Genomic DNA, 24,276 nt, shown 5'->3' on the forward strand with positions numbered 1-24,276 from the left:
ATCCACCCTACTAGTGCTGTATTAGTCACTATAACATTTTATGCACAGGCGGCCGACGAGTTCTTCTTTTGTCTTCTCTTTTGTCTGTTTGAAAATGAGATTTGTCTCCAAAAGTAGCTTGGTGAATTATTCTAAAAGCTCTAGTAGAGCCTATAGTGTGGCTTAGGGGACGTTAAAGCAATCCGACGGCCTTCTGCTATTCGAAACTTGTAGTGGTAGTAAGTCATGGTCCGGCCGAAATATACTATTTCTCTAATATCTCAAACATTGTGGAGCACCAGCTAATACTAATCTATCACATGGCATCCAGGTTGAAAAACACACTGTTAGCATCTGCAGCAAAGTGACAGCATGATTGACTCATGGTAGCACGTAACCACCATCGATGAGTACATCACTGCCAGTCATGAATGTAGACGCGTCACTGGCGAGATACAAATACAATCCCTTGATCTCCTTCACATGGCCCTGTCTCCCAAGCGGCGCCATCCGGTAGGCTTCGTTGACCGTTTGCGGACTGGCACCCATCTTGGTATCGAAAAAGCCAGGAGAGACAATGTTAACACGGGCAAACTCTCTCCACTCGCGAGCAAGTGATTTTCCTAAGTGCGTCACAAAGGCCTTGCTGCCATTGTAGACGGGTTGATCAACGGGGACATTGACAATGTGGCCACTCATGCTAGAGGTGATGATCAGGTTACCGAAGCCTTGTTGTTTGAACACCTCCCCAACATATTTGGCGCAGTAGAGAACGCCATCGACTGTATACCGTGATCAGTATCTAGTCTACAGCAAAAGAGGAAGCATCTTACCGTTCACCGACATCTGCTTCCGATACTCTTCCAGTGTTTGCTCCAGAAGAGGCTTGGAAATAGCCATTCCTGTTTAGAATGTTAGCGATGTAATGCACTGTGCGACAAAAATTGCATCCTACCGGCGTTTGCGATAAACACATCGATCTTGCCAAAGTCTTTGGCGACATCTGCAATTGCTTGTTGAACGGCATCCGCATCCGAAACTGGGCTTATCAGAATTCCAAGCCTTTCACAACGAATGACAGGTAATGCCCACCGTCGACCTTGTAAGCAGTAGCTCTAATCCCATGAGTAGAAGCCAGTGCCTGCGCTTTCGCGACGGCTGCATCATTGCTATCGTGACTATGTTAGATGTGGAATCTTGTTTCCGATGCTAGAAAAGGCATAGCTTACGAGTTGTACCACATGGCAATATCGGCATTAGCCTCAGCCATGGCTTCAGCCACTGCGTATCCGATACCATCTGCAGCTCCTGTGATCACGACAACCTTTCCGCTCAGACGCATCTGCGCCAACACATTTGTTGGTGTGTTTGGGAACGGGCGAGGGTATCCCTCACGGACTGGGGCACACTCAGCTACGCTCATAGACATGTTGAACAGAGGTGATAGTTGACAACCGCAGCAAATGAAAAGAACTTAATATTGGTCCAAGGGAAAGTATCGAAAGTTGAAGCTTGACAATTATAAGACTGGAAGGTACCCCGTACCCTTTTAAGATATTTTCCTTGGAACGGTATCTACCTTGATGGTTGCTGCTTCTCTTCTTTCACTTCACGCGACCAGATATGGCGGGGTTCCACCAACAAATACTGGTCCTTTGAAATCTGAACCTGGTTGCCCCACTCCCTTAGAAGGAGCCAGGAGTCGATCTCAATCATCATGATATACCTGTTCGGGTAACTGTGGTCCGACCTGGTCCTCGAACCAATGAAGTTCTATCCGGGGTCGGTTTAGTACACAAGCGTCAACCAACATTCAATTCATATTGGCGCTTTGATTCCATCTTTGATCATCTGGTTCAGACTCCGTCCCGTCCAAGCTCCTAACCATTCATGACGAGCCTGTTGACTTCATCCCATCGAGAAAACAGAAGGCAGAAGTGATCTCGGGCAACAGACAACCGAAGCATTGCATTGGTGGCCCATTCGGACATAATCGGACAACCTCCGCATCCCGCCGGAGTCCCCGCATTCAATCTTCCCACTCGGGGCTTAGCCCGGTGCATCTGCACTCCACCCCAAACCCCATCGGTCGACAGGTCGCCGAGAACCAGTAGGTTCAGCAGACACCCTAATGGTTAAAGGAAAACACCCTAGAACCACCGCGCATGATTGCGCTTTTTGAGTTGACACTCAGAACCGAGTTATCGAATGTTCACCCCACACTCATCGTCTTTAGTCGACGTCGTTAAATCTCAATAACCTGGGCTCCACTCATCACTTAGTTACAAAATAGAATAAGACTTCACTATAATCACTATGGGATCCAACTCAGATACCCCTGCAATCCCTTGGATGCAACTAGGAGAGCTTGACCCTCAGTCGTCTCTCACGCCACCCCCTGCGCCTTTCCCGTCGAGTAACAGTGCAGCCGACAACGCGAGACAGAGATTCGCAGTGAAGGGCAATGCCATCTGTATGTCATTTCATCTCGCCATCTCTTTCTCTTTATTAGTAGAGAAGAAAGGCGACTGGACTAAGACAATGTATAGTCACCGGCGGCGCTGGCGCTCTAGCACTCACATCAGCACGAGCACTCCTTGAACACGGTCTACAAGGCCTAGCTCTCCTAGACCTACCTACCTCCCTCACAAAGAGCAAAGAGCACATCTCAGCCGTACAGCATGATTTCCCCAACGCCAACATCGTAACCATACCCTGCAACGTGACCATCGAAGCAGAAGTCCAATCCGCAGTCCAATCAGCCATAGACCGTCTAGGCGATCCGAGGATTTTATGCTGCTTCGCAGGGATAGTCAACTGCGTCCCGTCAATCGACATGTCCCTGGAAGATTACAAGAGAATGCAAGACGTAAACGCAACAGGAAGCTGGGTCATAGCGCAGACAGTTGCCAGGTAAGCCCACTTAGACTTGCACTTCTATCCACTCATAATAACCCCAAACCAGACACATGATCACCCGTAAAACAGGCGGCAAAATCGTCTTCATTGCCTCCATCAGCGGCCACCGTGTTAACTACCCCCAGCCACAGTTAGCATACAATATCTCCAAAGCCAGTATCCTTCATATGAAGAACTGTCTCGCCGCTGAATGGGCGCAGTATGGCATTCACGTCAACTCCATCTCGCCCGGGTATATGGATACGGTTCTGAATGAGGGGGAACAGCTGTCAGGTCATCGTGCGGTATGGGCTGATCGGAATCCCATGCGGCGTATGGGGTCACCGCAGGAGTTGACGGGGCCGGTGGTGCTTTTGTGCAGTGATGTTGGAGGGAGTTATTTGAATGGGGTGGATATTGTGGTCGATGGTATGTTGTTTCCTGTTTGTTCTTCTGATAAAGAAGGTGTTGTAGCATAGTAGCTAACGAAGATTGTTCGGTGGATAGGTGGAGGCCTGGTATTCTAGTCGTTTGTTGGGAGTTTGGGGTATTTGCATAACGGAGTGCTATTGAAATTCGATAAAAGGACTATATAACGAAGATCTGAGAATATCATGAACGTGTCTGGGGTTTAAACCCGCAGCAGTTAATTGAAAGTGTTACGGTACCAGTTCTTGGGCACGGTCTAGGAGCCAATGATATGGGCATATGGGACAAATCCAACAACGTCTTCATTATCTGTGAACAGTAGAAAAACAATCGGGAAAAACAGAATGTCGTGGATTAGACAGTCGAAATATTAAGCTGACACTCAATGTATGTATATAAGCATTGTGAGTCCTGTACAAACGAGTCAAACGGCAGTAAGCAACCGCCCCTCTTTATCCCACCACTTAACCTTACCACTTCCTCTCATGAAATGTCAACGGGCAGTCATCCTGACCGACAGTTAGTACTTGCAACTTTGGATTTCTCACTGGTCACTTACCTTGGGAAATATGGTTGCAAAAACCTTGATCTCCTCTGATAGTGGGGTCGGGTGGTGCTTCCAGTCCAGCAGCAACGAGGCTTTGCCGATGAGAAGCACCAGATTGAGCTGCGCATAGTGCTGTCCAATGCACACATGTGGACCCGTTCCAAACACGAGATAGTTATTCTTTCCCTTCTCCTCAGCATCCCCGGTATAATAACGCTCAGGATTGAATTCGTCAGGATTCTCGTATACCTCCTCGTCCCGGAGGGCAAGGTATGTGGTGGGGATAACCATGGCTCCTGTCACCAGTAAGCTTCAGCTAAAATTAATATTCCATATCATATAGCTCACCCTTTGGAACTGTGTAGGAATCGGTAATTGGGAACGGCTTCTTCGCCATATAAGGCACCATGATCACGGGAGGTCGGTACCGCAGAAGCTCCCTGACGACTGCACGGGTATAGGTCATGGACTCCAGTTGGTCCAAGTCAACCTCAGCATGGACGTTACCGTTACGGACCTGATAATTTTCCTCACGCACTCGATCGAGCACGTCGGGGCGCTGTGCCATCGTCTGAAAGAGCCAGGTGGCTGCGCTGCTGGTAGCATCCTGGGAAGCGAACAAAAATGCGAGCACTGTCTGAGCGATCTCCCAATCGGCGAAGTCACGTAGCAGAGGAGATGGCTTTTCCATGCCCTCCATTGGCATTCCCTTGGCTTCTGCTTCAACCCATTGTTTTGAGGCCAGGATATTCTTGACCCACGCGTCCATAATGCAAGTGGGTTCTTTGCCGGCTGCCATACAGACCTTGCTCTTCGCACTAGCCTGGCAAAACTCGGCCATGACCATATCACTCGCCTTCTTACCATACCATGCCTTTGTGAAAGGCAGAATAATAGGAAAGTTAACCAGCTCCATTGCCTCTGTTATCAGATAATAGTCATCAGAAATTTTCTTCACAGCCTCGTCCGAAATATAATAGCCGCAGAATGTGCGGAGCGATACGGCGCACATCAATTCGCGAAACTCGGGCATAAAGGGCACTGGTTTGCCGCCGGCTTTTTGCGTGATGCCAAGGAAGCGCTCGAAGTACTGATTGTAGACACCCTCCTGGCCAGGAAGATAAGACTGCAGTGCCTTCCTTGTGAAAAGACCGTTGAGGCCCTTGCGGAAATCCACATGTGGTTTCCCATCCATAAAGACAAAGTTCTCCTTTCCCAGAAGCTTATGGGCGACATCCACAACGCAGGGTTTCACGTAGGTCGGGGAGTTGAACACTTTCCTAGCCAAATCACGGGTTGAGGCAATCACGACGAACCTGGACCGGGATTTGTTAGTCTGGTTTATGCTAACGATCTGTATGCGCCAGGGGAACGAACTTGTGAAAGACGGACACGCAACTGAGCGGGCCACTTTTCCATTTGGCATAATATTCCTCGAATTTGGGGTTGACCGATTCCAAGAACGGTCCAATAAAGGGTATTTTGAAAGCTGGGCCCACGATGTTGCCTTTATTTATGAGGTACATGACTGAAAGGCAAACCATTTTAGGACCGATCGAGTGAATCATAATCAACAGTCAAAAGACATACTTTGGTCATAAGCGACAAGAACTGCGAGAATGGTAAAGGCAATAGTCCACGGGCTCGCATTGCTGATGGCATCAACGACACCCTCGAATTGGGAGGGAATGTGCAAGTTGCTGGCTCGAACGCTAGCGAGCGGCGACGCGAAGCTGGGAGAGTTGGCCTCCATGTTGTGTGCACCGCTGCGAGCTGTACACGCAGGCCGATTGAATCCCGGCGACTTCCGACCGGAGCTGCTAAACACGAAGATATCGATGAAGCGGAGACGAGCTCCTTGCGCTATGCGACCGTGCCGGACAACACGGTGTCGGAAATGGTGTTGCAGATAGGTAGCTCGGAAAGTTTTGAATAAGTGCCAGGCTGGGCAGTTGCGCCTTTTAAACCCCTGGATCTCATGGGGTTCTTACTGGGGGCAGGTTTAGTGAATCCTTCGTGCTTTCCATGCGTAAGCCCACGGGCTGTCATTGGACTGATTCCTAACGTCTGAAATCTAGTAGCAGTAACTCTGCGGCGTTGCACGGCGCTAATCTAACAGCAATAACTCCCAGTGACTTTGAAATATCAATCTACTCTGTTGAGCTGGATGTAATCAGGAAATAAAACACTCTTCCCCGATCGCATGATGCCAGAGCAACGGCCACTATCGCTAGTGCTGACGCACCGTGGACGACTTCTTTATCCTCTCGATTGAGCGCCACGATTTCGGCCAATCACGTTGCAACTGCACGGCTCGGGCCTCTCAATGAAAGGCTGACTGCGACGCTTAGTATCTGAGGTTTGCTAGTCAAGAGAGCGAGTAGTTATTAGAGCATTCTTGAGCAAGCTAGGTGTCAGATATCCATAGATGGACCGGCGAGTTGAATTGCCAAAGATCCGCATCTGGGAGTACTTCACATTGATCTCCCAGGGCTATGCAAGGCTAACCAGACGTCAACAGAGTGAAGGGCACTTTCTACTAATGTGAGATATCAGGATGGACCCCATTTGCATGTCTTAAAGCATCGAAATAAGCTCCTAGAAACCGCGTCTTTGACATCTCTAGATCAGAAGTTAACTTGCGTGTATGATCCAGCGGGGTCTTCGGACGACTGCGGGCCGACCACAACGATCACTAACTAGAGCATAAACCTTATGTTGATGTAACGCAGTTCTGCCACAAATCAATCACCAGCATGGCAAAACGGACGAGACTAAAATCAGAGACACAGGAGCTTCGGGCAGTAAGTCTTTTACATTGGCAGGAGGCCTGTCGTTGGACTAACGGCGAGTAGTGTGTGGAGTGCCGGGTAAGAATGAACCCAACATATACCTAACGGCTATCCCAGGTGGCTAATACACTTCTGACATGCTCCAAGCGACGAAAGAGCAAGGTATGGCCCTGAGGGCTAATCTAGGAACTGCTAGCTATTTTTATACTAATAGTATACTGCCAAGTGTTCTGGAACAGCCCCATGCTCTTACTGCTCGAGGACTCAAAAACGATGTCGCTTCGAGCGTGTACCATCACGGACACCGTTAACTCGCAAGTGAGTGTAGACTCCTGTGTACCATAGAAACATATTCTCAGTATATACGTAGGAACCTTGAAGAGAAGGAGCAGCTTTGTGAGAAGTTGATGACCCTTGTCCGAAACTTGGGTCCGAACATCGACATCGAAGAAGCACTGAAAGAATTAGCAGGGGCCGGACAGGGGCATGATACTAATGAAACCGACCACAACAGCTTGCTAGGTGTAAGCCCTGGTGAGAAGAGTCCCACCCCATTAGAGAACTTTGAATGGAACGAGGGTCTAATGACCTCGTCTCATCCGCCAAACAAATCTCTCGATGGAATGGTATCACTGCCAACCGAAGGGTCCGGATCCGGTTACTTAGGTAAGTGGCCTGAGGATCTTTTCATGAATGAGATTGATGGTGGTTTTTTAGGAAACTCATCTGGGTCATGTATACTGGAAACCATCTCAGATTTACTACCCAAGCATCCTGCTCCTTTGGTTACCCGAAGAGGACAACACCCTGCAAACTCGACCAAATTAGCGAGTCCGCACATTCTGAGGGAACTTGATAACTCTATCCTCACGGACTCTCTATTGGACGCCTATTTCGGGTGGTATAACAAATCATTTCCCATTCTACATGAAAAGACGTTCAGAGAGAAGTACCAGAACCGCCATCATACCCCACCTCACTCCACATGGCACTTGATTTTCTATGTCGTTCTGGCAATCGGTGACTGGGTGATATCCGGTGGCTCCAAAGTAGAGGAGTCCAGATTTTACATGGCTGCACGATCACGTATGTCAATAAGTCTGCTGGAGTCGGGTGCACTTCTCACAGTTCAAGCGTTCCTCTTGATGGTTGGTCAGCTTGATCCGCGTCGGTGTATACCGCAAGCTTGTTTCAATGCTAAATGGCACAGGGGAATTTTCTCCAGAAACGGGATCGACCAAATACCGGATACAACTTCATTGGAATAGCATATCGAATGGCTCTTGGACTGGGCCTCCATCGTGAACCAATGAGGGAATCGACGCACGACACCTTGAGTAGCGAAAGAAGAAGAGTCGTGTGGTGGATTGTTTACTCATTTGACAGCGGATTTAGTCTGACTACAGGAAGGCCCCTGATGTTGTCGGACTGTTTCATCGAAACCCAACTCCCTCGCAATATCGAAGACTCGGTAACTGATTTCATGCTAAAACAAAGAGACGAAAGTCGTAGCTAACTGATCACCATCAGACTTACCCATTAGATTCTATAGTCCCACTCCCCATCGACAAACCAACTACATACTCCGCGATAATAGCACAGGCTCGATTATCACGCATCGGAAACACCGTATTCTGTAACGTGATAGCAGGTCCAAAGAAGGACCTAGATATGAAGACCCCACGATCACTCGATCATCAGCTCAAGGCCTGGAGACTCTCACTGCCGCTCTACTTCACGGCCCACGATGTCCCAACATGGTTCCGCGGACCTCGAGCAATAGTCAGCTGGAAGGAACAAAACCTGCGAATGATGCTATGGTGGGGAACTCAGCGTATATGGGGTTCTCCGTCAGACAGCGAAGAAGCCCGAAACATGTGCCACTATGCCGCCGTAGAGTGTATCCAGGATATCACTACCTTCTGTGTTGACTATCCGGATACGCTACATTTCGGCCTATGCTGGTACGTGACATACTTCCTCTTCCAGGCATCCGTCGTTCTCAGCATCTATCATCTCCGACCAAAGGAGCCTTTGGATAAAAGCTTGGCGGCGGCAAATCACGAGCTCTGGATATCTTCCATCGAGAGATCGCGCGGCTGCCTCGCAAAATTAAGCCAGAAGAACCAGGCTGCAGCGCGGTGCTTGGAAGTTCTTGACCGGATTATGTATCAGTCGCAAGCTACGCCTACTGCAGTGGGCGATGTCCCGGGAACGGCACAGTTACCAATGGAGTATAATAGCACGGGCACGCGTCTCGATACACTTGCTGTTGACCCTTCCCTTCAGATGCTTTTTGATGCGACGTCATTTGATATGGATATCTTTGAAGGACTCGAGGGGTTTCCGAATACGAACGAAGTTGAAGCGTTTGATTATGTTTCAGGAGCTGCACTGGTCGCTGACAATGCAGAGGACTGGCAAATGTGAATGGTAGATAATGGGTATTACTTGGACTGGATTTTATGACACCCTTTAACAGGGAAGAGAAGTATCATATGAAAAACAACAAAAAAAGCAGAACAAGACTTACCAAAGCAGAGAGGATATCAGTCTACTATCAGACTATCGGAGCACGGCCAGCCGCTGGATACCTGCCCCGACGGCGCCTCAACGAACGTCAGTCTTACCATCCACTTATCTGTCCTCGGCCGACAGAGCGCCGACACTTTATGAAAAGCATGTATATGAACATCTCAAGCGGGGTCATAGACTGCCAAGAATGCCATTGACCAACAATTTTGACCTGACTCCAACCTAACTGCATACCAAGATTCACCCAGATTTAAGACAGACACAAGTTAAACTACCATGAACTCCAGCACTCGTAACCCATCCTGCGTCCTCCATGGCCCACTCGACGCACGCTTTGAAGACCGTCCACTTCCCACCCTCGAACACAACCCCCACGATGTCCTCATAGCATACACCGGCGTCTGCGGCAGCGATGTAAGCTCCATCCATCCCATTTTTTTCCATACATTCCTCAAATCATACTCACCCACACTATCAGGTCCACTTCTGGCTCCACGGCGGCATCCGCACATACGTCTCTTCCGCCCGCCCCCTAACAATGGGCCACGAAGCGTCTGGAATCATCCACACCATCGGCACCGCTGTAACCACCCTCCAGCCCGGCGACAAAGTCTCCATCGAGCCAGGCTATCCCTGTCGACGCTGCACCTCCTGCAAAAGCGGGCGCTACAATCTCTGCCCGGAGATGAAGTTCGCGGCGGACCCGCCATTCGTGCACGGCACGTTGACCAAGTATTTCCGCATCCCTGCAGACTTCTGCTACAAGGTACCTGAGTGTATTAAGTTAGAAGAAGCGGTGTTGATTGAACCGTTGGCTGTAGCTGTCCACGCTGTGAGACTTGCTAATGTGAGGCCTGGACAGAAGGTCGTGGTATTTGGGGCAGGCACTGTGGGGTTATTTTGCGCGGCAGTGGCGAGGGAGTTTGGGGCTAGTGTTGTGGTGTCTGTGGATGTGGTGGAGGGGAGATTGGGATTTGCGCGGGGGTTTGTTGGGGAGAGGTGGGCAGGGGGGTGGTCATGGATCGGGATTTGGGGGTGGAGGGGAATGTTGAGAGGATATTGAATGAGGGCAGATTGAGGGTTATTGGTGGTGCAGATGTCGTGATTGATGCGTCGGGGCAGAGATGGCGGTGCAGACGGGGGTGTTTGTGCTGAAGAAGGGGGGCACGTATGTGCAGGCTGGGATGGGGAAGAGGATGATGGAGTTTCCTATTGCGGAGATGTGTGAGAAGGAGGTTGTGGCCAAGGGGTGTTTTCGGTATGGAGCTGGGGATTTTGACTTGGGAGTGGATCTTGTGAGGAGGGGGAGGGTGGTGCTCGAGAGTTTCATATCGAGGGTGTTTCCGTTTGAGGAGGCGACGGAGGCGTGGGAGGCTGCTAAACGGGGAGAAGGGATTAAGATGGTGATTGAGGGGCCTAGGTAGGTGGGTGAGGGTGGTAAGTTGGATAAGTGCAGTCTTGGATGGAGGTATCCGAATTGGCTATCCATCTATCAAGGGGAGAGAATTGTTGAAGGTCTACTTCTGATAGACCCTTCTTTTTCTACTCGCTTTTCTCAATGTTGATCTATTCTTAGCAATGTTGACATCGACTACTTCTGATATGTTTTCTCCGACCTCAAAGAATGGCAATGATCTGAGCATACCACCAGAGTAATGCTAATGAGCGAGAATCCAAACACATGAGGTATCTGCACTGTGTGGGCACAATATCCCACTATGTGTACCGAGTAATGAATGAAAGAAGCTTACAGTGCTTGACAAGGCCAGCCTGGGGGTGGTTCAGTGTTACTTCATTCAGAACATCAATACCGGATAATATGAGCCAATTGCCATTCAACTTCCGGCGACTATGTAACAGACACGCCACCATCTATATTGTCCTCCTCTCACAACTGCCTTTCTAAGACGGGGAAGCCATGATACGGCTTTAGGTATAGGCATCACGTTCTCACCCACCACAGTCTCAATGGATTCTTGCCAGGTCTCTCTGCGTGATTTTTCTTCGACCAGGTGGGGTTTGGAAGACCATATGCTGAAGACAAGTCCAGCCGGCAGACATCTACTCGAGTCCAGGCTCCTACTATACTACCATGGACAGAGTACTGCGGGTTCGATCTTCCCCCAACCCCCCGGCCAAGCTAATGTATGTGATAGACATATGAATATAGATCCAAATCCCGATCTTCTCCACCCATTCTCGAGACCAGGGTTGCGATGCTCCTATGGCACCAGATGACTCGCCACAACAACACGTTTCCATAAAGAGATAAAGCACCGAAGACTACCTTCCGTCCCTGGGAGCTGACGTTGAAGTCGTCTACATCATTTTATCAATACCAGCTAATATAATGGATGCAGATCCCATGAGAACTAGTATTTTAGAAAACATACATACTATTATGCCCGAATCAGGCAGCTGACAATCGATCTCCTGTCACCAGAAGTAGAAAAGCATTAATCCACGTCGACATGTATAGGCCACTCGACGTGACATGCCACATTATATGCATTACGAAAAAATGATAATAGTAAAATAAATAAATGAATAAAACCATGTTGAACACTATGGGATGATTTATAGCACATGCCGTTTCTGCTCTTGGTGCCTGTCTGGGCTGTATACACCTCGCATGGACTTCAGACAACCCCTCCTACAGCCGCACAGGCGTTTAATTTAATGATCGGGGTCCGTGGTTATCCAATATCCATAGTGATTGGAGAAATGATTCCGATCAGCCCGGAAGCGGAGACGGTCAGCTCTACGCTCTAGTTAGTGGTTAGTATATGCCCCAGAGATTTAGTGCATCACTACGGCGGTAAATAGTGGCCATCGGGTAAATGCTTTGAAGTCCCTAAGCGGCTTCCTAACACCGCACCTGCATTAGTGCAATTAGGGCAAATCGTGCGACGAGGGCCAACTTACCACCTCCAACAATATAATGGCAGGTCATGTGCATCAAAGGGCCGGGGTATCTGCATCGCTGATATTGCTGCGGAGACATCGGGATCTCGGCTACAGAAAACGCAGTCCCAGGTTACAATCACCAAGGTAATCAGTTGTACCTGCTACACAGTCATGCTAGTCTTCGGGATTTGGGCTGTGAATAGTGCAACCAGGTAGGAATAGGAAATCGATCATGAGGTTGTCTATCCCTGACAGTGTCGTGGGGTCATCGGGCTTTGAGTCGGAGTCACCGAAGTAAGTAGTAAGAAGAGCTGAAGATGATGGAAGCCTTGGGGGACGCGGAGCTATGGCTGCTGAGGTCCGACAATCATGAGGAGGGCTGCCGATATGTTAGACATAAATATCCCAAATTGCCCTGGTGATTGTAGACTCACTTCCATAGCATCGCAAAATCTTCTGTTTCAGTCCTCTTAAGCAAATCCTTTTCTTCGACCATCTTAACGAAAACAACAAAGACATTTGTCACACGACTTCATTGTAGGTGGACAAATTTCCTAAGCTCCAACTATCTTGCTAATCATTATTATACAGCACAAAATGCCTGACATCCCCTGGAGATCCGGAACCGGCTACGACCACCGCGAGTATACAGTCAACGGTACTCCTCTGGTCGGCGAGGTCCAGAAGACCCTCTACGATGACCCGGGAGATTCAGGCCAAAGCTTAAAAGCAATCACCAATATCAACTCTGATGGATATTACTGGAACCAGGTTACGTCTCACAAAAATGGGGGTACCGGCGAGAACAAGATCACGGTGTCATATACTACCGAGCTGAAGGTGACTGTTGGCACTGAGAAGGAACTGAATGCAAACCTTGGTCTCGAATTCCAAGGTCTCAGTGTTGGAATTGGAGCTTCTACCAAGACATTTTCCCAGACCGAGACGACCAACAGCAAGACCTATACTACTGAGATCACCGTTCCACCCAAAACGACTGCTTATCTCTACCAGAAGGTATACCGGTTCAAGACGTGGATGTGGTTCATCAATAATGCGTGGGCTGAACTGAGTCGGGTTGGCGGTTGGTACAACTACTCGCCTACCCATGTGGATGGATATGTTGAGATTCATGCTATGGAGTGGTTCTGCAGTCCAACTGAATTGACTGGATCGGGTACCGTGTCTGCCGACATTATTACTAGCCAAGTCGACTTCAAGTGGACCAGGCAATTCAACAACACGACAGAGAAGTGCCAGGAATATCTCCAGAGTCACAATGCTACGATTCCTAGTAGCTAGATGCGTTGCGTTTGTGGTCAGATGCCTCAACATGGGTTTTTATCCTCTCGAGGTTTTCCCCATGTTATGATGCGAATGCAGAGGTGTCCTATTATTACAGTACCTAGGTTCAACTTCCTTTGATGAATTGTATGCTTGATGGATTGAAGAATGAAGAATGTTTATCACGCACGCTCCATATGGCTTTTTCTTTTTGTCCACGCAGAGCACCCTTTACAGGACTTGAGCAAGTGTTAGTGATTAGCAACTTTTGGGATCTATAAAGCATAGGCCTGGGGTTTCACTTCAGTACAATTAGTATGAAACCACATACTATGAATCCTGGTGTGTCACTCATGTAACCAAGGACCTGTAAGGATCTATGGCGGGCGTTTTCCTTTATCAAATTAGTCAATAGCGGACTCGTCTTGCGTAGGTGCCCCCCTTGCATCACCGGCAATATTTGTCTTGTTGTAGTCTACTCTATAGTGACAAAAAAGCCCTTCTCTAAATCTGTTGTACAACAGGGCCCACCAAAGCTAATAATATCTTGAAGGGAGATTCGACTTGGAGGGTACGTAACAAGTGATCACAAGCAAGAACGGACTATCCGGATAGGGACTAGTGTATTTCTTGGTGTACCCACCAGCTGACTCATCACCCGAGCTGGTCTTGGCGCCTGAGGCCCTCCCCCCCAAATGCTCGTGATATCAGCCTCGCAAGACCCCCCAGACCCCGGACATAACGAGTCACATAGCCATCTTCGCCTCGAGTTTGACCCCTATCTTCACTGCGCAGACCTACAAACAAAGAGAGTGCTTTGTCAAGCCACTGTCTTTCCTCGATCGCTAGCTGCGGCATGCTCCGCAGTCTGTCAAGATGACCAGGCTCCGCGGAGCTTCCGTGAGCTCGTATGAGGTTTCGCATGGAGGCATCGACCGACCCCAGTTTCACCGCTCCAAACTACCTCCCAACGCCCCCGACGTGATCGCTCAAAATACCGTGGACGTCTCGGATCCCGCGCAGGTTCTTCTATGGTGCCGAGATGAACGCCGTCGCCAGTTCAACCTTCTGGTCCGCAGGTAACGTCTTATGACGCCGTGCGTGCGCTGGCCCCGCTGACGGGAACGCTTTTAGGTATAAGAATCAACTCCTCTACGGCTGTCAAGATCCTGGCTGCCAGACGCCAACTTGCGCTAGCTATCGGAAACGCGTGACGGAGGGACCATTTCGTCGGTATACTGAGCTGAGCGCCCGCACACTGGCTTGCTACTTGGCGAGCTTGGATAACGCGGAGGACGGTTTGTGTCGCAATCTCTCTCGGGTTCCTTGTGAGCTTTCACCCCAGGAATATCAACGCCGATCGAAACGACGGAACCGTACCTTGCCTTCGAACGAGCCAGCGAGAGAACGTACTGAGTCACGGAGCGGGGACCATACTGGCCTGGATGGGGTGCTAAGGCCATCGCCGGTTCGGAACGTACATTCTTCCAGCTTTAATGATCGAAATGGTCGAAGTTTGTCTCCATGTGTGGAATCCCAGGACCTGACGGCGGTTATACCGGAGGAGACACCTGCAACACAACGAATGAAAGACCCGAAGTCGTTCACTCAGAACTTATTCGATACCTTATCGCTGAGGATGATAGAATGGTTACCTCTACGACGCTCTCCAAGTTCGCTCGGTCCGGATTCAGATCGCATAGACACCCGTACCGAATCTCAATCACCAAAGCCGGAGTGCGATGGAACACAGCCATATTCGGATAAACCTAGGCCAAATCTAACTCGACAACGAACACCCCAACATACTGTGTCTGCAACTGCGGCTCCCCAAACCCCCTCATCGCGCCATGGGAATGGTCAGCTGGCTGCGTTGGAGTTGAAGCTTCCTAACCAGCAGGTCAAGCGACTGTCGCTCACGGACGTGGACCAATGGCGCCAGAATCCACGCACTAGTTTGGAGGAGAAATCATATCAGGAGCTGAAACCCGCCCGCAAGCTCACTGTGAACACACACGTCAATGGCGATGAAACACACAATGTACCTTCGCCACCCGCCCTACGGCATCGTCCGCAGAAACATCGGGGGAGAACAGCAGACGGAAACTATCCCCTTCCGCAGGAGCAGCCGAAGAAAGGGCGACGTGTTTCATGGGATGGCGCGAAGTATCTCAACAACGTCCTGCTCGACGAATCCGAGAAGCCCGAGCCTCAGAGCGACGAACAACCTCCTCCGGAAACAGAGTCTCCTAGTGCCCGGAAACCGAAGCGCCGGAGCTCGAGTCAGAACAAATCCATTTCAAGCATCCAATCCTTATCCCATTTGACGGACGAAATAATTGACGGCATGACGCAAATGATGATACTCTCTGAGGACGAGGCAGAACTGTGGAAGGACGAGCTGACGTACATGGAATCCACCGGGAGCTTCGAGGAGTCAGAGTGGCGCTTTGCGACTCCCCGTCAGCGTGAAGTGTTTTCCTTCGTTTCACAGAGCGTCTTCTATGCACTGGGGAATACCAAGCAACTCCTTCTCTCATTCCGCCAGAAATCGGCCGGCCCGACTGGAATGAATGAGGGCCACTCCAAGCCTAAGCTTGATCTCCAACAATTACAGCCATCGCTCCGTAAGTTACTCCGCCTCTGCCCCCGGGATATTGTCTTTCACAGTCTCTGGGGCGCTACGGAGACACTATTCATCCCACCAAAGGAGCTTTCGATGTCAGGTAAACTCTCACGCCGTTCGTCGAGCAACTCGACGAACGCCGCACCCAGCGCACCGATCATTCGTCGATCCGATTCGGAGGGCAATGAGTACTTCACTGATGCCAATGCTGCTGATGTTGCTACACTCGCCATTTTTGCCCTGGCTAGCTCTCTTCCCGAGATAGATGCACCGACATGGCGAGCGATTCTCCGAATGCGCGCGGCCGGGGGCGTATCTTCGAGTTCGGACATGCAAAAGCTGTCGATACCCCGGGCCCGTCTTGTGGTAGAAACAACTGATATGCTTGAACATGAGCTGGCCCTTCGGCTACTTGATCGCTTAGTACGCGCTCTCACAGCACGATTGGCGTTCCACGAAATATCAAAAGCGCGACAGGTGTACTCCCGTGACTTGCCAAAACAGCGTAAGAACAGCGTTCTGGATCTGATTGTGAACAACCTCAGCGAGCATTACGGGGCTATGACAGCGGCCATTGGCGACCTGGATCATACTCCCCCTCCTGGCGCGCCTGCTTTCATTGCTGAATGGCTTCGCACCCTTCTCCTCAAAGAATGGGATGGTAACCCGCAACTGTCGAAAAGCAGTTCGGCTGGAGGTGCCGTTCAGATTCTGTCATTATTGTACAAGGAGCGCAGTCGTTTGGGCTTGGTACCCGAAGACTTCCACACCCCGTTTCTCTCCGACAGGTTGGAACCTTTGGACATGCCTGTGGAGTGGATGGGTAGCCTTCCGAACAACAAGACAATGCATCTATTGTCCTACCCTTTTCTTTTCCCTCCGTCAGCGTTGGTGATCTATTTCCGAGCTCTCAACTACGCGGCCATGTCCAAGTACTACGAAGCCGCTATGACTACGACAAGACACGTGACACAAACGGCCTTTGGCCCCATCCAGGTTCAGGATGATGTCGGGTTACTCGCACAGTTAAAGACGTCGATGTCTACATATCTAGTGCTGATGGTCCGGCGCGACAATATTCTTATAGATGCTCTCAATCAGCTCTGGCGCCGCGAAAGACGGGAGCTTATGCGGCCACTGAAGGTACAAATGGGTATGGATGAAGGTGAGGAGGGTCTTGACCACGGTGGTGTTCAACAGGAATTCTTCCGAGTTCTGATGGCAGAGGCACTGGATCCATCTTTTGGCATGTTCACGACGGACGCGCGGACGCGGATCTCATGGTTCCAGCCTTGTTCGTGGGAGCCCTTGTACAAGTTCGAACTGCTTGGACTCCTTATGTCTCTGGCTGTGTATAATGGTCTCACGCTCCCGGTTAACTTCCCGACTGCCTTTTACCGCAAGCTACTCGGACTCAAGGTGAAGCACCTAGAGCACATCCAGGACGGGTGGCCAGAACTTAGCAAGGGATTGGGGGATCTGCTTACATGGGAGGATGGGGATGTGGGCGACATATTTATGCGGACTTACGAATTTAGCTTCGAGGCCTTTGGGGCTGTAGAAACAGTCGACATGCAAAGGGTGGACAAAGATGCTCCCTGGCCTGTGTCGTCCATGCCATCCCGTGCCAGGAGCGGGTCGCGGTCCCTTGGGTACTCGCCTCCATGGTCAGAGGTCCGCCATTTTGCTGATCACGCCGACCTCAGCCCCCCGTCTTCGATGGCTGCAGAGACAGCTGGCTCGTACGGGGAAGCCACGAAACCGATTGACACGCTTGTCCCAGCCCAGTCGCCAACACCCCCCGCCGACGAGGCCAGCTTGGTGACCAACAGCAACCGTGCCCAGTTCGTCAAGGACTACATCTTCTGGCTAACGGATAAGTCTGTCCGGCCTCAATTCGAGGCGTTTGCTCAGGGGTTCTACACCTGCCTCGACCGGACGGCCCTCTCCATTTTCACACCGGAGGCACTGAAGACTGTGGTCGAGGGAATCCAGACCATTGACATCCGGGAGTTGGAGCGCCACGCACGGTATGAGGGTGGGTTTGACCCCAGCCACCGGGTGATCAGGGACTTCTGGAGTGTTGTACGGCGGTACCCAGCCGAGAAGAAGGCGCAGCTGTTGGAGTTTGTCACTGCCAGCGATCGGGTACCGGTTAATGGGATTGCGAGCATCATGTTTGTGATTCAGAAGAACGGAGTAGGAGATGCTGTAAGTGATGTCGCCTTCCATGTTGCAGAGCAAAGTACTGATTGTTGCAGCGCCTTCCCACGAGTCTGACCTGCTTCGGACGCCTCCTGTTGCCGGAATACTCCTCCCGTAGTGTCCTAGAGGAAAAGTTGAGCAAGGCGTTGGAGAACGCCCGGGGCTTTGGCGTTGCTTGATTTCGGGGACTGGTTTGGATGGTCTCGGTTTTTTGGAATGGACATACCCTTTGCTGTATATGCCGTGCTTGACATACCCAATTCTACATAGATAGTATTAGTCCGATTGTGGCCGGTGCCACATCTGGCAAATGGACGAATTTAAGTCCGAAGCGGTCGTTCTTCCCCGAAATTCATTAGATAGATTGTAGATGGTGATAATATTCGCTCGAGTTGCGTGGTGGATATAGTCGTGGTCGCGGTCGGGCAAGTTTGCCGGGAAGCCCGTATTGAGGAACAACAGCCACAGCCAAGTTCGACTTCCGTTCGCTCTTCCCTCCTTGTTATCTCTGGAATACCATCAGAGACCCAGTTGTCTCTTTCCTGTTTTCTCCTTGAAATCTTTGATCTCCATGTGATCAGCCCGCTGACCGGACCCCTCGGGTCTGGGCAAGGAATCACTGCTCCGGATGGCTTCGCCCCCCATTTGAGTCATGGCGATGGAGGGATTTGACCAGTTGGGCGACACGGTGTGCAGTGGTCCGCTTGGATTGGCAGACGTCTTGGGACGGCCCTTCTTCGCGGGACCCATATAAACCGACCGTCTCTCCTCAACAGCCTTAACAGAATCCCTCGAGGAACAATATCGTGCACGGAGTCCCGTTCGACAGACGCTAAAGGACTGCAGCTTGCACCCTGTCCATCACCGAGCCCCGCTACCCCACGTTTGTGCTCCATTCTTCCCTTCCTCGACTCCTCCGGCCCTTTCGCTCTTCTTCCTGCTAACTCGCCTCCCCAAGTCTACAGTCGCCGCAACCAACACAATGCCTCCCATTATCCACTGCGTCCGTCACGCACAGGTACGCCTATATATCCGCAGTTCTCTCCCCGACCGACGCGGTCGCTAACAATTTCTCTCAGGGCGAGCACAACCTCTGTGTCGCCAACCACGTCATCCCCGACCCCCTTCTCACCGATCTCGGCAACGAACAATGTCGTAAACTCCGCGATAGCTTCCCTCGCCACACTCAGGTCGACCTCGTCACGGCCTCCCCGCTCCGTCGCACTATCTACACTGCCCTGCAGAGCTTCGAGCCCGTGTTCCAGTCACACCCAGACATGAAGCTGATCGCTCTTCCTGATGCCCAGGAAACGAGTGACGTCGCTTGCGACACGGGAAGCGACCCAGAGGTGCTACGCAAGGAGATGGAGGAGAAGAACGTCCCGATTGATTTGGGTTTGGTGCATGATGGTTGGAACAATAAGGTGGGTTTGTTCGTTTACCCAAGTGACGATAGGTTCGGTTCGCTGACCAGTGGCGTGGTACAACCATATAGCAAGGCAAATATGCACCTACTCACAAGGCCATCAAGGAGCGGGCGCGGGCAGCCCGCCGCTGGCTGAAGGCGAGACCGGAGAAGGAGATCGTGATTGTCACCCACGGAGGTTTCCTGCATTACTTCACCGAGGATTGGGAGGATAGCAGCCAGTACCAGGGTATGTCTTTTGAAAGACTGCATGTGTCAAGTGTAGACAAAGGCTAACGATGAAATAGGAACCGGATGGGTCAACACCGAGTACCGGACGTACGAATTCACAAAGGAAGTTCACTCAGATGACCTCGAGGGGTATGAGCTAGACGGAGACAATGCATCTCTGGTGGAGACGATTGAATCGCGTGAGCGACGAGGGAAGTCTGGACCCATGCCAGACCGCGAGCAGCAGAAGACGCTGTACGAGAAAGGTACTCAGGGATGGGACGACCAAGGTTTGCAGCTGAGTATTGCCGAGCGGGAGGCGGCCAAGGTGCCGGAAGGTACAGAGGTGGATGGTGTTCGAGTATAGATTCCCTTGTTGTCAGTTCTTTGTAGAGTATAGAGCGTGATGTGGAGATGCCGATATACGGGTTTAGATCAAAGATCTGAAGCATTGGATTATGAGTTGACCACATTGCTCTTTGTCTTGCTCTCTTTACCCTGAATCACGAAACAATGCTCCTTGTTGAAAGCTGCAATGAGGTGGATAGGTGATCGACTGCAGGTAGATCTATAAGAACGGTGATCGCATAGCATTCATTCGAATGAATGGATGGCTTTTCAAAGACAATTCGATTCTTCTAATGCATATACAGGGCTTGTATCTCATAAAGACATGCCGGGTAATCTACCGACATTGCTTACTGACCATACTGGCTGCCATATATTATCGATACGCTTCCTTCGAATTCTCCGAACCCACAGACAACATCAACGCGCATCACCGATTAACCAGCACTATGTTCCTAGTAGGTCTCTCACAATCATGCATATAGTAACTGCATTGCGAGCTCACGTTCGAAATCACGCGTGTCCACCACATACGGCTCCACGTCACACCACAAAACCGAACAACAAACAATCGGTATATGCATCCAAACCTCCAGATTCCGAAGCATCATACTAATAGCCAAGAGCATTCGATGACTGCCCACGCGTCACCATACAGAGGTACGTCAGCGTTATCCGCTTGGCTAACGGATTCCAGGCCCCCAGCATGGACTCGCACCTCATCGTGGTGCTGGGGTCTAGTAGTCTGTGTTATACAGGCGAAGCAAAGACGAGTCCCATTGATGGTCGAGTATGGTTGTCTAAAGTGGATTGCTGTGCCTTGCTTGCTTGCTTGCTCCCGGGCCCATGTAGCAATCCAGATGATTGAAGTTGAATAGATACGCTGCATATCAAGGCACGAAAAATATCTGCCTGCAAGGCTTACTCTTTTCTTTTGCGAGAGAAGCTCGAAAAGAGGCAGTGCGACTTGACCGACTAAGAGATAGTCCGGAGATCGGCAGCTTCGTCACCACCGGAGATCCTTCATGATTGGGACCCTTGAATGGGGTCTGCATACCATATGAAACTGCAAACCATCCGATGATGGCTGCCTACAGTACACTCCAATACTGCTGGGTACGCTGATCGTTGGTACTTTTCCGTACCGCAATGGATCTCCCCAGCTAAATTGCCTGCCAAGGCACATGGCAATACCGGGCGGTACCTGGAAGAGGGTGTTATTTATAGCGGTGGGGCAGTGCCCCGTACTTGTTATCCTGCCTGAGGCACCACTAGGCCTCATTCCTCGACGTCTTTCTTTCTTCTTTGGATCGTCCTTTCTTTCGTGCATCTCGCCTCGCATTTCTTATAAGACGAACCCAATGGCATTCGGACCACGGGTCGCGCAGAGATTCCCGTTGAATTAATCCATCCCGACCCAGATCTAAAAATGCTAGACGAGAACCTTCCCAGTATGTCTTTAGCATCACTCCTTGACTCCACTCCCCCTAGTTGACGTCGCTTGCTAATCCGAGCAGCCTTCTATCTCAAGCACAACAAGCAATCCAAGCTTTGGAGCATCTATCTCTGCCAGCACGGAAACGATCCGGAACCTGTCTACTCCCTCCGCTACCCGGATCCTTCCTCCCCTTCCTCACAGAACCGCTATGCCTCCGCCCTCTATGACCCCTACGTCTCCGACATCCTCTTCGGCGAGGTCCTGATCATCCCGGAATGGACTCAACCTAGTCTCTCTGCGGAGGCTATCCGCCAGAATGGCGGCGTTCCGCCTCCGCCAGAACCTATTCTTCCTTCCCGCTTCACCATCAACCTCTACAACCCCGACCAGCAAGTGACGGTGCACTTCAAGCCCAAAACCTGGAACAGCCCTGCGACATGGACCTTCGAGATGCCCCAACACAGCTTCCGACAGCCCTCCGCATCTACCCTCGACCGCACCCACCCTGACCCGGCTTCTGCTGATACCACCCCGAAACTGCGCTTCACCTGGCGCAAGGACAGCAAACTGTCCAAAGACCTGACCTGTCTCCTGTCCGGAAAGACGACCACAATTCCCGAATCCAAGACGAAAAGCAAAGAGCCCGATATCACCGTATCCATCTTCAAGGGCCTCCGCGAACTCACCCTTTATGAACCGAACCTCTACCGCGTGGAGATGGAAGACTTTAAAGGCCTCGAAGTTGTTCTCCTCCTTGGCGCAATTACCATCCGCGACGTATACTTTACTTCGATGAAAGACGCATTCCATGTCACCAAACCCGCCCACATGTCGAGTACACCCTCCCCGACCAAGACAAACTCCAAGCCCCTACCCTCTGTCCCAGCAGCATCAGGGGCATTAAACGCCGTCCAACCAAGGCCCGAGCCCCAACCGCAACCGCAACCACAAACACAACCACCACAACAGCCGCCCACTAAATCCAACCGCCAACGCGAAGAAGAGCGACGCACCCAGCAACTGCTCGAAGAAGAGGAAAAGGCGCGTCGCAGACGCAAGGCAGAGCGACAAGCCGAAATCGATCGGGAAACTCGCCGTCTCCAGATGCTCTACGGACAGGAAGAAGACCAAGTACGCAGACACAGACAGACACCATCGCTGCCTCCTCGTCCCCAGCAGCCCGGACAAACCCTCCCCTTACGACCGGCCAACCAGCCCCATTACTCTTATCCTTATCAAGACGGTCGTCAACGGCCACAGGCAGGCCCGTACATGACTGCCCCGGGCTTGGACCCGCGGCGCCAATCAGCCGTGAGATTTGCCTTGCCAGCGGAGACACCAGGACCGGCGGCATCGTCACCGGCATTACAGCCTAAGAAAAGTAGTTTCTTTCGATTACGACGTTCATCAGCTGATGAGGCGAAGCTGAGCAAGAAAAGGAGTTCGATGTTTTAGTTATGATTTTCTTCCTGTACATGTTTTTGATACCCAGCTTGCATTTCTTCTTGTACATAGATTTGTCCTTTTTGTGCTCGGACTTCGCTTCTTTCACTTAAAAATTTACTTCGATAGGTACGGGTGATGGGATTCAGTAACATTGCATTCATTTTCTATAAAGAATACCCTACGGTGATAGCCACACAGGCTGCAGTAAAGTAGAAATACCTCAACCAACCATCAATTCACACACAAAACACCAACTCATATCAAACAGAGATCTACTGGTAAACCCACAAACCCAAACAAGGCTGGCGGCTACTCCCAGCCTTAGATGACAAGGGAGTATCCATGTGATATCAAACCTTCCACAAAACCTAGTCCCACCCACCTCTCATTCAACAATCCACCCTCCACTACCTCCCCTCTCATACACTCTAACTCGATGAAATCATCCAACAAACCCCGCCTCTACATCTCCCTCCACGCCCGCGGAGGCGGTGTCCGTCCCAAGATGCCCGACAAAGAAGATACGTGAGTTAGCCCAGCCAGCCCCAGCACACATTCCCCTTTCCCCCACTAACTAACTACCCCCCAAACACATACATAAACAAATAATTGATTATTTAAATAGGTATCACTGGTCCCTAACCATCCTCCCCAAAGACAAGCAGCAGCACCGCTTCCCAAAAACCAAACGTAGCATCGTTGGAACGACCTACCACGTGCGAGAACTCCCCACCCCCACCGGGACAGGGATGGTATTCAAATGGACCTTCGAAGAGCGCAGCACCGCTCTCGACACGATGGTTCTGGTACGGGTGCTTATTGGGAAGGTGGTGGATCGGGAGAGATTGGTTGAGATATTGAGGGAGGTTCCGGTGGGAGGAGGAGAGGAGGAGGGTGGAGAGGAAGGGTGGAATTGTGTTTCTTGGGTGAGGGGGGCGGTGGAGGCGATTAAGAGGGATGATGAGAATGGGAATGAGGTTCTGGGGAAGGGGAGTGTGTTGGAGTGGAGTGTTGTTAGGGATGCGGCGATGGGGTTTGCGGGGAGGAAGATTGGGGAGGGGTGGTTTAGAAGTAGTAGTAGTAGTAGTGGACGGGGTGGAAAGGGGGATGGGGCTAGGGTTGCGGTGTGGGATTTGGTGGAGGGGAAAGAAGTGGGTTAGGTTCTTAGGGTATATTGTCTATGTTCTAGGGATGATGTATACTTCT

The 24,276-nt window shown here is 50.8% G+C and overlaps 10 protein-coding genes across 10 annotated transcripts; 8 read left to right on the forward strand and 2 right to left on the reverse strand.

Annotated features, from left to right (window-relative positions):
• Positions 1-217: 217 nt before the first annotated feature.
• On the reverse strand, positions 218-1,892 carry BO85DRAFT_397444 (short chain dehydrogenase). Its single transcript, XM_025657023.1, has 5 exons — positions 1,209-1,892; positions 1,072-1,148; positions 935-1,018; positions 813-881; positions 218-761 (listed from the first exon to the last, which is right to left on the reverse strand). Exons 1-5 carry the CDS (start codon positions 1,406-1,408, stop codon positions 361-363), a joined length of 831 nt encoding a protein of 276 aa, XP_025515345.1. The 5' UTR covers positions 1,409-1,892; the 3' UTR covers positions 218-360.
• A 403-nt stretch (positions 1,893-2,295) lies between these two features.
• Positions 2,296-3,356, forward strand: BO85DRAFT_421077 (oxidoreductase, short chain dehydrogenase/reductase family; the record flags this gene model as incomplete). Its single annotated transcript, XM_025657919.1, has 3 exons — positions 2,296-2,452; positions 2,529-2,892; positions 2,945-3,356. The coding sequence occupies 3 exons, from the start codon at positions 2,296-2,298 to the stop codon at positions 3,354-3,356; spliced, it is 933 nt and encodes a 310-aa protein (XP_025515346.1).
• Positions 3,357-3,419: 63 nt separating this feature from the next.
• BO85DRAFT_449409 (cytochrome P450) lies at positions 3,420-6,034 on the reverse strand. Its single transcript, XM_025660158.1, has 5 exons — positions 5,444-6,034; positions 5,231-5,381; positions 4,202-5,169; positions 3,866-4,149; positions 3,420-3,815 (listed from the first exon to the last, which is right to left on the reverse strand). The coding sequence occupies exons 1-5, from the start codon at positions 5,604-5,606 to the stop codon at positions 3,777-3,779; spliced, it is 1,605 nt and encodes a 534-aa protein (XP_025515347.1). The 5' UTR covers positions 5,607-6,034; the 3' UTR covers positions 3,420-3,776.
• Positions 6,035-6,609: 575 nt separating this feature from the next.
• On the forward strand, positions 6,610-9,075 carry BO85DRAFT_459495 (Zn(II)2Cys6 transcription factor; the record flags this gene model as incomplete). The annotated part of the gene is made up of 8 exons (XM_025661661.1): positions 6,610-6,657; positions 6,709-6,723; positions 6,763-6,807; positions 6,860-6,963; positions 7,016-7,793; positions 7,856-8,116; positions 8,176-8,538; positions 8,635-9,075. The coding sequence occupies 8 exons, from the start codon at positions 6,610-6,612 to the stop codon at positions 9,073-9,075; spliced, it is 2,055 nt and encodes a 684-aa protein (XP_025515348.1).
• Positions 9,076-9,456: 381 nt separating this feature from the next.
• BO85DRAFT_468858 (NAD(P)-dependent alcohol dehydrogenase) lies at positions 9,457-10,678 on the forward strand (the record flags this gene model as incomplete). The annotated part of the gene is made up of 3 exons (XM_025662299.1): positions 9,457-9,594; positions 9,659-10,168; positions 10,305-10,678. 3 exons carry the CDS (start codon positions 9,457-9,459, stop codon positions 10,602-10,604), a joined length of 948 nt encoding a protein of 315 aa, XP_025515349.1. The 3' UTR covers positions 10,605-10,678.
• A 1,855-nt stretch (positions 10,679-12,533) lies between these two features.
• BO85DRAFT_449411 (uncharacterized protein) lies at positions 12,534-13,537 on the forward strand. Its single transcript, XM_025660159.1, has 2 exons — positions 12,534-12,624; positions 12,679-13,537. Exon 2 carries the CDS (start codon positions 12,685-12,687, stop codon positions 13,387-13,389), a length of 705 nt encoding a protein of 234 aa, XP_025515350.1. The 5' UTR covers positions 12,534-12,624; positions 12,679-12,684; the 3' UTR covers positions 13,390-13,537.
• Positions 13,538-14,097: 560 nt separating this feature from the next.
• BO85DRAFT_520181 (HECT domain protein) lies at positions 14,098-18,531 on the forward strand. Its single transcript, XM_025665112.1, has 3 exons — positions 14,098-14,450; positions 14,506-18,208; positions 18,259-18,531. Exons 1-3 carry the CDS (start codon positions 14,248-14,250, stop codon positions 18,379-18,381), a joined length of 4,029 nt encoding a protein of 1,342 aa, XP_025515351.1. The 5' UTR covers positions 14,098-14,247; the 3' UTR covers positions 18,382-18,531.
• Positions 18,532-18,718: 187 nt separating this feature from the next.
• Positions 18,719-20,467, forward strand: BO85DRAFT_449413 (uncharacterized protein). The gene is made up of 5 exons (XM_025660160.1): positions 18,719-19,085; positions 19,168-19,220; positions 19,282-19,626; positions 19,698-19,857; positions 19,916-20,467. The coding sequence occupies exons 2-5, from the start codon at positions 19,185-19,187 to the stop codon at positions 20,203-20,205; spliced, it is 831 nt and encodes a 276-aa protein (XP_025515352.1). The 5' UTR covers positions 18,719-19,085; positions 19,168-19,184; the 3' UTR covers positions 20,206-20,467.
• A 1,034-nt stretch (positions 20,468-21,501) lies between these two features.
• BO85DRAFT_397460 (uncharacterized protein) lies at positions 21,502-23,250 on the forward strand. The gene is made up of 2 exons (XM_025657024.1): positions 21,502-21,637; positions 21,704-23,250. Exons 1-2 carry the CDS (start codon positions 21,616-21,618, stop codon positions 23,077-23,079), a joined length of 1,398 nt encoding a protein of 465 aa, XP_025515353.1. The 5' UTR covers positions 21,502-21,615; the 3' UTR covers positions 23,080-23,250.
• Positions 23,251-23,355: 105 nt separating this feature from the next.
• On the forward strand, positions 23,356-24,187 carry BO85DRAFT_477923 (uncharacterized protein; the record flags this gene model as incomplete). The annotated part of the gene is made up of 3 exons (XM_025662862.1): positions 23,356-23,595; positions 23,696-24,063; positions 24,174-24,187. Exons 1-3 carry the CDS (start codon positions 23,396-23,398, stop codon positions 24,185-24,187), a joined length of 582 nt encoding a protein of 193 aa, XP_025515354.1. The 5' UTR covers positions 23,356-23,395.
• Between the last annotated feature and the right edge of the window lie 89 nt (positions 24,188-24,276).

The sequence above is a fragment of the Aspergillus piperis genome, assembly GCF_003184755.1.
Source record: "Aspergillus piperis CBS 112811 unplaced genomic scaffold BO85scaffold_9, whole genome shotgun sequence".
Lineage (NCBI taxonomy): Eukaryota > Fungi > Ascomycota > Eurotiomycetes > Eurotiales > Aspergillaceae > Aspergillus > Aspergillus piperis.

Excerpts from the sequence above, each read along its gene's own strand:
- BO85DRAFT_397444 (XM_025657023.1), bottom strand. The coding sequence starts at position 1,408 with ATGTCTATGAGCGTAGCTGAGTGTGCCCCAGTCCGTGAGGGATACCCT. Across the intron at positions 1,149-1,208 it reads ATTGCCATGTGGTACAACTC|CAATGATGCAGCCGTCGCGA; the intron begins GTAAGCTATGCC and ends TAGTCACGATAG. Across the intron at positions 1,019-1,071 it reads TACTGCTTACAAGGTCGACG|TTTCGGATGCGGATGCCGTT; the intron begins GTGGGCATTACC and ends TGATAAGCCCAG.
- BO85DRAFT_449409 (XM_025660158.1), bottom strand. The coding sequence starts at position 5,606 with ATGGAGGCCAACTCTCCCAGCTTCGCGTCGCCGCTCGCTAGCGTTCGA. Across the intron at positions 5,382-5,443 it reads TCTTGTCGCTTATGACCAAA|TCATGTACCTCATAAATAAA; the intron begins GTATGTCTTTTG and ends TTTGCCTTTCAG. Across the intron at positions 5,170-5,230 it reads TGCGTGTCCGTCTTTCACAA|GTTCGTCGTGATTGCCTCAA; the intron begins GTTCGTTCCCCT and ends ATCCCGGTCCAG.
- BO85DRAFT_449411 (XM_025660159.1), top strand. The coding sequence starts at position 12,685 with ATGCCTGACATCCCCTGGAGATCCGGAACCGGCTACGACCACCGCGAG.
- BO85DRAFT_520181 (XM_025665112.1), top strand. The coding sequence starts at position 14,248 with ATGACCAGGCTCCGCGGAGCTTCCGTGAGCTCGTATGAGGTTTCGCAT. Across the intron at positions 14,451-14,505 it reads TTCAACCTTCTGGTCCGCAG|GTATAAGAATCAACTCCTCT; the intron begins GTAACGTCTTAT and ends GAACGCTTTTAG. Across the intron at positions 18,209-18,258 it reads AGAACGGAGTAGGAGATGCT|CGCCTTCCCACGAGTCTGAC; the intron begins GTAAGTGATGTC and ends TGATTGTTGCAG.
- BO85DRAFT_449413 (XM_025660160.1), top strand. The coding sequence starts at position 19,185 with ATGCCTCCCATTATCCACTGCGTCCGTCACGCACAG. Across the intron at positions 19,627-19,697 it reads ATGATGGTTGGAACAATAAG|CAAGGCAAATATGCACCTAC; the intron begins GTGGGTTTGTTC and ends ACAACCATATAG. Across the intron at positions 19,858-19,915 it reads GGATAGCAGCCAGTACCAGG|GAACCGGATGGGTCAACACC; the intron begins GTATGTCTTTTG and ends ACGATGAAATAG.
- BO85DRAFT_397460 (XM_025657024.1), top strand. The coding sequence starts at position 21,616 with ATGCTAGACGAGAACCTTCCCA. Across the intron at positions 21,638-21,703 it reads GCTAGACGAGAACCTTCCCA|CCTTCTATCTCAAGCACAAC; the intron begins GTATGTCTTTAG and ends TAATCCGAGCAG.